The 12,787-nt window shown below is 39.7% G+C and overlaps 1 protein-coding gene across 5 annotated transcripts in view; it reads right to left on the bottom strand.

Moving 5' to 3' along the window:
• Positions 1 to 12,787, bottom strand: part of NXPE3 (neurexophilin and PC-esterase domain family member 3) — a 40,956-nt gene that overhangs the window by 11,821 nt on the left and 16,348 nt on the right. For all 5 annotated transcript variants that reach the window (XM_058555721.1, XM_058555719.1, XM_058555718.1 and 2 more), the window contains 2 exons: positions 4,468 to 5,222; positions 1,509 to 1,582 (listed from right to left, as the gene is read on the bottom strand). In XM_058555721.1, coding sequence (XP_058411704.1) covers positions 1,509 to 1,582; positions 4,468 to 5,222 — 829 coding nt within the window. The remainder of the gene's footprint in view (positions 1 to 1,508; positions 1,583 to 4,467; positions 5,223 to 12,787) is intronic.

The following is a 12,787-nucleotide window of genomic DNA, read 5'->3' as shown; positions in this document are numbered from 1 at the left end:
CGGCCTCTTAGGCATCGGCCACGAGGGAGTGTGCGGAATGCGGTAGTACTCAGGGTACCCTGTCTACCGATAGCTCAGCATGGGGTCGAGGGCCAGGCAGAGAGAAGACAAGCAATTTCCATTAACGATGTTTCACGCATGTATCCTCTAAAACTAGTAACTCACTGGGTTCAAGTAAATCAAATGCAGCTCTTCAGCAGGGAAAGACCAGGGTTTCTCGCGGTACGTGAGAGTAGAGACCACGGATGCAGACTGACAGTTCCTGCCTGCATCTCGGCCACAGACAAATTTTAATTAGCCCACACAATATTTTAAACGGTTTGAATTAGATGCCAATGTTGTGAAATCCGAAGACATCACATTTAAAAACTGACTTCTCGGTTTTCATGGAAAAACAATATCTCTAGATGTGGCCACATTTGGTCTACATTTCTGCATGGCAACAACGCAGCAGGAACTGAGAAGGGCTGCCCCTTTAGATGGTCCTTGCTCTTTGGTTCCCTCCCCACCACTCACATACGGCTACACCCACCCTGCTGGACTCCTATGTGTTAAATACCAGGTCCCTGTGGCACTAGTGTTTGCAGTACCTGCTGTTGGGGACACTATATATATGCTTTCAACAGCTAAAAGGACCTTGCCTGCCATCTGCACTTGACCTTAGCCAAAAGGCCAAGAAGCGATTGCCTGCCATCTGCATAAGCCTCCTTAAGAATGTTCATCCTTTCTTCCCAAAAGTCACTATGTCTACTCTGCAAAAACATAACATATACATTTACTCTTCTGAATTTCATTCTTTTACTTTTAAAAATATCCTGCACCAATAGATCAGAATCATCTGGAAGGTTTGTTAAAACACAGATTGCTGGGCCCACCCTGCAGAGTTTCTGTTTCCATAGTCTGAATTTGCAATTTTAGCAAGTTCCCTGGTAATGCTGATGCTGCTAGTCCAGAGATCACACTTTGAGAACAAGTGCCTTTCACTAACCCCGTGCTTTTGATTTTAAAAATTTCCATGACAATTTTACACACATTTCTTGAATATCTCTAGAGCAGTCATATCCAACAGAACTTTCTGCAATGACAGAAACATTCTTTATCAAATGCTGTCCAACGTGGTAGCCACTAAGTCACATGCAGCTATTGAGCATATGTGACTGAAGAATGGAATTTTCTATTTAATTTCATTAATTTAAATTTATAATAGCCACATGTGGGTAGTAGCTACCATATTGGACAACATAGCTCTGAAGGCTCCTGAGGAGCCAGAGGGGGAGGGAAGAAGAAGACAACTTAACATGAGCATAAACAGCAAAACCCAAGATTATGCTCATAAGGTCTAAGTGATTTAACTTAATCAAACAGCTCTTTCAGTATTTTCAATTGTGCCCAGAAGTCACCATGGCATATTAAACAGAAAAAGAAATTTTTGTAACATCAGTGAAACTACAGAGCTTCAACCCACTTAGCAAGAACCCCCACCAATCCTGGAGCTCACTTCTGCTTACCTTGCATCCTTCTGGGAATCACGGTCACCCAGTCAGGTCCACTGGAGTTGACTGGCATTTTGATATTGACACCACTTAGGAGGAACAGAAAGAGCACAAGCTTAGATTCAGGAACATTTATTTTTCAATATGTATCTTTATTCTCAAATAAAAAAATGGATATGACTTTGCAGAGCCTTATTAAGATGAAATAGTCTTATAAATATTTATCAACATGATTAATAATAAACTAGGTCTCTTGTAATAAGCACGTTATATGGATATATAAACTGAATAAGAATTAAATAGGTTCCTAAGTTCTCACTGCTTAGCCCTGAGAGTATGAACTCCAAAACGACAAATCTGGTGTGAATTACTTACTCCCCGTGGACTCAGAGAATGGCTCACACTGATGAGAGTGTCTAGTTTGTCACTATTTGTTTTCAGGTTGCAAGTCTTCACAGCATTAAGTCACACGGCAGATTCCTAGGCCCTGCCCAGAGATGAGTCCCCTGGGGACACATGCTCACACGGTACTTTGTTCATCATGACTCCCTTACTAAAATGTACGCTCCTCGAAGACACAGATTGTGTCCCACTCACCTTCTGTCTTCAGCACTCAGCACAGGCCCTGGACTAGAGTCCATGCTCGGAAAATATCTGATGGAGGGCTGCGTGAAAAGTGGGGTAGAGTGGAGTCCAAGAGAAGATACTGAACACTCGGTGTAACTATTCCAAAACTGGGTCACAGTAATTAGGCCTCTTACAGTTAGACCAAAAACAAACAAAAAAGGATAACTTTTTTGATGTGGGAACTTACAGTCATGATGTTTTGTTTCATCAAAAATCAGTTCAAAAGAGATTTGTTCTTAAATAATTCTTAAGCTTCTATTCTGTGCCAGGCACCGTCCTATAAGCCAGTAAACAAAACACATGGCACCTCCTCCTTCACGGAACCAACATTCTAATGGGGAGGAAGGAAGGACAGGGAGCTACATTAGAGAATACCGGAATTTCATAGCTTAAGTCAGTGCCATTTGAGAGAGGACAGGACTTTTATTTATTTATTTATTTTGTGAGGAAGATCAGCCCTGAGTTAACATCCATGATAATCCTCCTCTCTTTGCTGAGGAAGACCGGCTCTGAGCTAAAATCTATTGCCAATCCTCCTCACCCCCCAACCAAAGCCCCAGTAGACAGTTGTATGTCATAGTTGCACATCCTTCTAGTTGCCGCATGTGGGACGCGGCCTCAGCATGGCCCGAGAAGCGGTGCGTCGGTGTGCGCCCGGGATCCGAACCTGGGCCGTCAGTAGCGTAGCGCGCACACTTAACTGCTAAGCCACGGGCCGGCCCAGGACAGGACTTTTAAGAGAGCGCATATAAACTGCTTTCGCGAGTTTGGCGCTTTAAGGTAAAAAAAAAGAAGAAAATTTCACCTCTGTAATTTTCCAGTAAAAAAGCTCAACCTCAATCTAGTCATGCAGAGCCAATAAAGCAGCAAATCCAAATTAAAGGGCAGGACAGACGTTATTTCATCCTTCTGGATTCACAGGTGCTTTTTGGTTTTAATGGCAGGATATAGTGCTGGGAATATTTTGAAATTTTACACTCACTTAATTCTCTAACCTTTCTCCCACCTCTTTTCCACACGGAATTTCAGTCAGTTACAAGCTGTGCTTCCTCCTCTGTGCTAGGCCACGAAGTGGCCTGACAACACAACTCTGAAAGGCAGTAACCAAGCAGTCTTCACACACAGGAAAAAGTGCACAGAAACAAAATCATCTGCTCACAGTCATCGATAAACAGTGTGTCTGAGATCTGAAGCCAGGATTAAAACTAAAGCTCAAGTCCTTTTGTCCTGAGCTGTACAAAAACATGGGCAGCCTCAAGAACAGTACAGTAACTACACTGAGCAGTGCTCCCTCTGCTGGCCTTCTAAAGCATGGCAGGAGACGTCAAATGGGTGCAAACTGTTATGATCAAAAGCTGGCTCAAGCAGCAGTGGAAAATCAGAGGGTTTTATTTTAGAAGCTCCTATAGCCCACATATTTTATGGTAGGAACGTTTCCCCCACCAAGTAATGAGTGGACACAAAACAAAATTTTTTAAGGTATCCAGATATACTCAGCAAAAATACCTCTCTACCAGGGAATGTTTTAAAAGTATATATTTCATTAAAAAATAAAAAACATATTTACATTCTTTCAAATAATTGCACTTTTTGACCATGTAGCTTTTCTTTTTATTTCTTAGGAATGTTATTTTATTTCAGAACTATATGGACTGTTGAAGAAAACAGAAATTCTAATTCATACTGATTCCATACCTTCAGTTTTACAGATTATTTCATGTATTGATCATTATGCTGAAACAGTTTCACACGTAGGTTCAAAAATCGGAATTTGTGCATAATACACGGTAATTTCAACAACGATTAACTTAAAAATATAGTTTGCTATGGTGTTCCTGGCTTCCTGTGCTTATCACTAAATCAACTCAGCAACGTTGCCATATTCATCTTTTCCCTATCAATCAATGTTTATAGGATTTTAACTGATAATATGTCACTTAAAAATGTTTTAGTTTATTAGACATGAAGCTAAAACACTGACCTGACTACAAGACCTTTAGCCACTCTGTTCTTGGATGGTTCTTCCATCTGTGAATAGTGATCTTGCTTATACAGCTATAGATACCCTACGCAGTTCTGAATTAAAACATAGATATGAGGGTAAAAAAACAAAAATTCAAGGGTAAAACGTCTTTAATTTGAACTGGAATAAGCACTAAATTTCCCTTTTAAAAAACTAATCACAAAACATAAATCTGTATTTATTTTCTTATTCACCACTTCTCCTGAATGGAACAAGTTCACAGAGAGATAAGAAGCCCACAACCAAAACCGAAAGTCTCCTAAAAGGGATGAGGACAGCGGAAAGGGACTCTTCAATTACCCCCCTAGAACAAGGCGCCCATACCTCTGGAAGAAAGCATTCTCAGCAGCAGTGAGAAGGCCCTTCAGGTATCCGCCTTTGAAATGGTTAATTCTGCTGCTGCAAGGCAGCTTCTTTGGTTTGAAGCAGAACCAGGGTTCTCCAGTGTAGAGATCTGTGAAGTTACACAGAGGCAGGCTCCTAGGAAGACACACGTTGCACTCAGTAGTTTCAGAAATTCTTCCTGAACGGAAGAGACTCTTGAAATAGACCCTGTCTGGTTTCTCTTCCTGTAGGTGCTGAAGAACTCTGATCCCTTCGCTGGGGTGGACCAGAGATATGGACACTTTAACTTTGCCTGGCCAGAGCAACGTAAAAAAGACCTTGTAAAACCCATTCTGGTAGTCTACCACTCTGCCCACGGCCCCTGCCTGCAGCTTAGGCGAGTGGATTCTGGCCTGCAGGTAGTCTCCACCATACTTCTTGGGCTTTCTTTGAAAATCCTGTACATGAACCAGCACCTCTAGCTGGCTTCCCACCTTGAAGAAGGCTGCAGAGTTCAAGATGACAAAGTAGCTGGAAGAAGGGTCAGTGCTCTTCAAAAACGGGACTGGGCCCACATCAGGCACCTGCCACTGTAAGGCAGCCAGCAAGGAGTTCTCCTCTATGCGCTCTCGGCTGGACAAAGTCTGGTGCTCATAGCCACAGTAAGGATTCCGGCTAATTCCTGACACCTGGGGGGAAACAAACTGTCCACTACTGTCGATGAACGTGGCTGAAACAGTCTCATGGTCCAAGTACTGGAGAGAAAGACACAAACAACAGAAACCAAAGCTACAATGAATCTCCTTATATTCAACCAGAGAAATCTCTGCTTCAGTTTAAATTTTAATAAAACTACTTGGGATGCCATTGTTTCAAAAACCAGAGCTCACCAGTTTTATAGGGCTATCTTACTGTCACACAGCGAAATCAAGATGAGGAATAAAGTCATAGAGGGATTCCCACACTTTTGTGTGTTTTACCTCCAGGAGCTTGATCAGGTTCCCACAGTAAATATCAGAGAAAAATCTCACGCTTCCAGCAGGATAAGGGAAAAAGGAATCATTTCGAAATATACCAGAGCGTTCTGTTCTTCTCTTGAGGCCTGTCCTCAAGAGCAACTATTCTACCAGAGCCTAACCTATTGGGGTAAGGAACATACCCAACTCCAGCCCATCCTAACCATTCTGTCCAACTTAAGGGGTGTGGGGAGGACTAAGAACCACTTCTGGAATTCACAGCCTCAGAGCACAGGTTCACTAAAGGACTGAGACTTAATCATAGAATATAAAACTCTTCACCTCCCCAACACCTCACCACCACTAAAAGCCTATTTATCAGCCTTTTTACCCAGTACATCATGTCCAGCTTTCAAGAAAAAATTACAAGACATATGACAAGGCAAAAAACATAGTTTGAAAACACAAACCAAGCATCAGAAGCAGACTCAGACATGTCAGGGATGTTGGAATAATCAGATCAGGAATTTAAAACAACTATGATTAATATGCTAAGGGCTCTAATGGAAAAAGCAGACAACACACAAGAACAGATGGGCAATGTAAGGAGAGAGATGAAAATTCCAAGAAAGAATCAAAAAGCAATGCCAGACAGAGCAGAGAGGATTTTTACAGCAGAAATAATACTCTGTATGATATTATAATGATAAACAGATGTCATTATACATTTGTCCAAACTCACAGAATATACAACACCAAGAATGAACCCAAATGTAAACTACGGACCTTGGGTGACTATGATGTGTCAATGTAGGTTCATCCTTTATAAAAAATGTACCATCTCGTAAGTGATGATAATAATGGAGGAGGCTATGTATGTGCGGGCAGGGAACATATGGGAAATCTCTGTAATCTTCCTGTAGCGTAAACCCTGACTGACGATATTTCTTTTTAGTAATTCAAGTGCCTGACTTCAACTTTGATTGCCAAGGCATCCATTTCAAAGAGGCATCCACTTCAAAGACAGCTATCTCAAAAAAAACCACACTGCCAGACCCATGACTAGATAAAGAGCCAGGCCACCCCTGCAACCCCTCTACCCCCACCCCACTCCTTTGTTTTAGAGATCTTGGTTGATTTAGATAACTGACCACTTATACTTATGTATGAGTAAAATGAATGACAACAATTATACAAGGGACAGGAAGAAGAAATTAGGAACATTTTGTTATTATAAGGTACCTGAACTACCCACGAAACAGTACAGTGTTATTTGATAGTAGACTTGGATTTGTTGTAAATGCATATTGCAAACTCTAGGGCAACCACTTTAAAATAAGAAGTATAACTGATATACTAAGAAAGGAGAGAAAATGGAATCTATAAAATGCTCAGTTAAAACCACAATTCAGAAAAAGAGCAGAAGACAAAAATAGGAACAAAGAACAAGGACAATGAATAGAAAACAGTAGCAAATATGGTAGATACTAATCCAACTATATCAATAATCACTTTCAACATCAATGAGCTATATGCACCAATTAAAATAGAGATTGTCGCAATGGATTAAAAAACAAGACAATTAAATGTTGTCTACAAGAAACCTACTTTAAATGTAAAGACATATACAGATTAAAAATAAATGGAAAAAGATATACCATTCTAGCACTAATCAAAAGAAAGTGGGAGTAGATATATTAATTTCAGACAGAACAGACTTCAGAACAAGGAAAGTCATCAGAGATAAAGAAGGGCATTATATAATGATAAAGGGGTCAATTCTGCAAGAAGACATAACAGGTATGTGCCTAACAACAGAAAGTCAAAATATGTGACAAAAACTGATAGAACTACAAGGAAAAACAGATGAATTCACTATTATAATTGAAGACTTTACCACCCCTCTATCAGAAATGGACAGATCCAGCAAGCAGAAAATCAGTAAGAACATAGTTTATCTCAACAGCACCATCAATCAACTGAATATAATAATGTATATCTATAAACTACTTATCCAATAACAGCAGAATATACATTCTTCTGAAGTTCATGTGGAACATTCACAAAAATGGACCACATTCTGGGCCGTAAAACACACCTTAAAAAATTAAAAAGAACAGAACTCATACAACGTCTCCTATCAGACTACAAGGGAATTAAACTAGAAATCAGTAAGAGAAAGACAACTAGGAAATCTCAAAATTCCTGGAGATTACACAACACACTTCTAAATAACACAAGGGTCAAAGAAGAAATATCAATAGAAATTTAAAAAATTTTTAAGTAAAGAAAATGAAACACAACTAACCAAAATTTGTGGGATGCAGTGAAAGCAGTGCTTAGAGGGAAATTTACAGCACTGAATGCATATATTAGAAAAGAAGTAAGATCTAAAATCAATCATCTAAGCTTCCTCCTTAGAAAACTAGGAAAAGAAAAGCAAATTAATTCCAAAGTAAACAGAAGAAATGAAATTAGAAATTAGAGCAGAAATCAATGAAATTGAAAACAGGAAATCAGTAGAGAAAAGTCAATGATAAAAGGTGATTCTTGGAAAAGATCAATAAAATTGATAAGCCTGTAGCCAGGTTAACTAAGAAAAAAAAGAGAGAGGACAGAAATTGCTAATATCAGAAATAAAAGAGAAGACATCACTACAGATCCCATAGACACTAAAAAGATAATTAAGGAACACTATGAACAACTCTATGCCCACAGATTTGATAACTGAGATGAGATGGACAAATTTCTTCAAAGACACAATCTACTAAAACTCATGCAAGAAGAAACAGATAATCTGAATAGGCCTATATCTATTAAAGAAACTGAATCAACAATTAATGACCTTCCAGGGGCTGGCCCAGTGGTGCAAGCGGTTAAGTGCACACGCTCTGCTGTGGCAGCCCAGGGTTCGCCGGTTCGGATCCCGGGTGTGCACCGACGCGCTGCTTGTTGAGCCATACAACATCCCATATAAAGTAGAGGAAGATGGGCACGGATGTTAGCTCAGGGCCAGTCTTCCTCAGAAAATAAAAAAAAAAGTTAAAATGACCTTCCAAAACAGAAACCACCAGGCCCAGGTGGATTCACTGGTGAATTCCACCATATATTTAAGGAAGAAATTGTACCAGTTCTCTAGAATCTCTGTCAGAAGATGAAAGCAGAGGGAATACTTCCCAACTCTTTCTATAAGGCCAGCATTACCCTAACACCAAAACCAGACAAAGACATTATGAGAAAACTACAGACCAAACTCTCTCTTGAACATAGATGTAAAAACCCTCAACAAAATATTAGCAAATCGAATCCAACAATGAGTAAAAAGAATTATACACCATAACCAAGTGGGATTTATCCCAGGTATGCAAGAAAGTGCCTTAACAGAACTCCAGTCCTTCCTAGCGACCATGATTTACACCCTCCTAGAACTGGTCTTTAATCTTCACTTTGACCTTTCTATTTAGAAGACAGGACCCTAAAAAGACTTCACTCTTTTCTATCTTGGACTTTAATATGGTTATTTTTATTGTGGCATTTTCCTCCATATACCATACAACACAATGGCTTTTGTACATTTTGTATCTCAAAATTTTATATCCTACCTCTAAAATTCAGATGTTCAAACTCTTTCTTATTAATGAACAGATCTGCCTGTTTAACAATGGAGTTTTATACAAAAAAAAAACCAAAAAACAAAAAACTCTCAACTTAGAGCCTTGTAAAATTTCAGAGGTAAAGAGAAGATCCTAAAATCTTCCAGAAAGGAAAATAATGTTACCAATAAAAAAATTTTTTAATAAAAAGCAAGAATTAGATTGGCATTAGACTTGTCTTTTGAAACGATGGACACTAGAAGACAGTGGAGCAAACTTGCAAGGTTCTAAGGGAAAAGCATTTTGAATACAGCATTCTTAACCCAAATACAAATCATACGAGAAGACAAAATAAAGAGTTTCAGACATGTGAGCTCTCTTTCCATGTGCCCTTTCAGAACGACATTATTTGAAGATTTAATCCAGCAAAATGGAAAGAAAAATCCAAAGAAATGAAACTAACCCAGGAATACAATGAAAAGCAAACTCAGAATAACAGCTGGGTGACAGATCAAGAAAATAATCAGTGAACAATAAAACAGGAAAGATAGAGAACTCTGAGGGGAAAACGCCTTCAAGAAGAAAGCAGATTCAATTCAACAAATTATATGAAGGAAGATCCTAATGATATGCTACAGAAGGCAGTATTTTCTTCTCTCATCAGAAAAAGAAAGGCAATTAGCGCTCCAGGAAAAAAAAGAAGAGGTATAAGAAAGGCATGGTTAAAATATGAAGCAAATTAAAATGTAGCATGATTAAGTAACTGATGTAGTGTATAAAAAATATCCATTTGACCTTGATGCTTGGAACATTCTCCATCGAGAAACACAGGTTTTGTTTCAAGGATCATGCTCTATATTGAATAACATTTACATAATCATAATAATGTAAATCCTGTATGTTATGATTTTTAAGCATAAGAATCAATCCATAAAGAATAGACATTAGCCTTAATTATAGTTACAGCAATAAATCTAAAGATTATAAAACCTGATGATGCAAAAGTAATATTATAGCTAACAGAAGTCAAATGTAAAATAATGCAGGCGTGCTTTTCTTCTTCAATTACAGGAGGGAGTTAAGATATATTGTCTAATGCTATTAGGGAAACAAAGATCTAAATACATTATTTAATGTATAGAAATGAAAATAATTTTACAAATTTTGGAAAGAGAGTGATAGAAAATGTGAGACAGCAGAATATCTCACCTTTCATTATCTTAACAAGAGCAGCAGTATCAGCAAATATTTATTGAGCACTTATATGCCAGAAAATCTAAAAGATTTTACGTGAATCTTTCGATGCGACGTTCAGATCATCCCATGAGATAAGTCCTATTATTATGTCCACCTTACAGACAAGAAAACTAAGGCACAGAATGGCTTAATAGTTTGCCCAAGATCACGCAGGTTATAAGCAGCAAACCAGGACTGGAATCCAAGCAGTCTGACTTCAGTCTGGGTTCTTAACTACCTGCACTACACTACCTCAGGTGGAAGTGTCAAGATATTGTCACAGATTGAGGTATATGGGGTAACTCTTCGGGTTCAAATCTGATTCAGTTTGAACTAAAAAGCCTGACTTATCGCCTAGCAAAAATACGTTGTTCATCTGGTTAACCAGTAAAGAATGCACTCTCTTAAGATAAGAATGCATACTTCCCCTCCTATGCCCCATTGGTAACGCCTGGATTAGGTCCTTTCCCAACATTAGGGTCTTGTTGACCTACTAATTTGCAACTGAATATCTTTGAAACTTTGATGAAAATGTATCGTGGGTGTGTTTAATGTATATTCTTTGTTCTAAAAAGATAGAAGACGGTACTGAAAACCATGCTTCTCTGGAATGCTTTCTAAGGACTTCCCAGGTTATAATCCTCACTCTGGCGCAAGTAAAGTCACCTTATTTCTCTTCTCTATAGAATGGTTATTGGTTATTTTGCGTAGACAATAACAAGCCCCTTTCCACCACAACTGGGTTTATGTTAATGAGGTAACTTTTGGAAAGCACCTAAGGGTGGGGACTGGTTGCCCACAGAACCAACCACGATTAGAGGGTTGCAACTTTCAGTCCCACCTCCTGACCTTCAGGAAGGGGAGACTGGTTGGAGGTTGAATCCATCGCCAATGACCAATGACTTAATCAGTCATGCCTACAGAATAAAACCCAAAATATGGGGTTTGGAGAGCTTCCAGGTTGGTGAACATGTGGAGATTTGGGGAGAGTGGCGCACTCCTGGAGGGCATGGAAGCTCTGCACCCTTTCCACATACCTTGCCCTAAGCATCTCTTTCATGTGGCTGTTTCTGAGTTATATCCTTTTATAATACCAGTAATCTAGTAAGATGTTTCTCTGAGTTCTGTGAGCCCTAGCAAATTATTCAAACCCAAAACATGGGTTAATGGACCGTCTGATCTATAGCCGCTCTGTCAGAAGCAGAGGTGACAACCTGGACCTGCAACTGGCATCTGAAGGGGGAGGGGGAGCCAGTCTTGTAGGACTAAGCCCTCAAGCTGTGGGATCTGATGCTCTCTCCAAGCAGATAGGGTCAGAACTGAGCTGAATGATAGGACACTCAGCTTGTGTCTAAGAACTGCCTGGTGGTGTGGAAAAATCCCACACACATACATTGGAAATTGGGTGCAGAACTTTTTCAGTACTCAACCCAGAAAACTGCATCTTACACTGCACAATGAGTTAAATTGCAAGGGGGAAAAAAACCCAATAACAACAACTAAGCAAAACCAAAAATTACTTTCCTCAAAAGCTAGCATTACCTGTTATAAACCACTAAAACAAAGCCTCAGGCTCCCCATATATGCCAAACCACTTCAAAATCCCATACAGCTTAAAAATAATCCCATACAAGGTAAAAATAATCCCACAATACAACAAGGATTTTTAATGATCATCTTTGAATCTGTATTTTTTCCCCTCTCATTTTACACTTACAAACACACATTTTCAATTGAAAGGATTTCATTAGGAGCCTTCGTTTTATTTATTTATTTTTTGTGTGTGAGGAAGATCAGCCCTGAGCTAACATCTGCCAATCCTCCTCCTTTTTTTTTTCACTGAGGAAGACTGGCCCTGGGCTAACATCCGTGCCCATCTTCCTCCACTTTATATGGGCCACCGCCGCAGCATGGCTTGACAAGTAGGAGCCTTCGTTTTAAAGGAGCACATGGTATTTGTTCATTAAAAAGAGTAATAAGAAGAAAACAAAATGACTTTAAAAATTTTCCTTTAGCAGAGTTGATGCCAGCATCATAACAGCATAAGACATTTCTCCTTTTCATCCACCTTCTTAATAACTCATTAGGCATCCATACACAAACAAAAGTGCCTCTGCGGGATCCAGCCCCCCATGCCAAGGGACTCTGGAGGAGTCTCACCCACATGTGCATCTAGTAATAGGCAGACAGACCTCAGCACAAGCTGTGGAACTTGCCCCAACCCCTCTCTGCTGCAGTCCAGGAAACCGTGGAGAGTGCTGACCTGGGCAGATACTGATGGACGAGAAAGAACTTGTAGAAACCCAGCCTTCCCAAGGGGAGATTCCAGCATGCCACTGGAGGGAAAAAAATGAGTTTGGACGCACTGGAGAGGGTAAAAGAAACTTTGCCAACGTCAACCCTCCCCCAACATGACACCGTGTGGGTCTGAACTATCCGTAGCACCCTCTCTGAAGAGGGAAAAGGAGAGTGTGGGATGCTGTGTGGGATGCTGCTGAAGGAACCCATTTCTCTCCAGCAGCACCCAGAGTACTG

This window comes from Diceros bicornis, chromosome 15 (assembly GCF_020826845.1).
Source record: "Diceros bicornis minor isolate mBicDic1 chromosome 15, mDicBic1.mat.cur, whole genome shotgun sequence".
NCBI lineage: Eukaryota > Metazoa > Chordata > Mammalia > Perissodactyla > Rhinocerotidae > Diceros > Diceros bicornis.
Note: the sequence above shows the minus strand (reverse complement) of the source record. Positions and strands in the feature narration are given on the sequence as shown.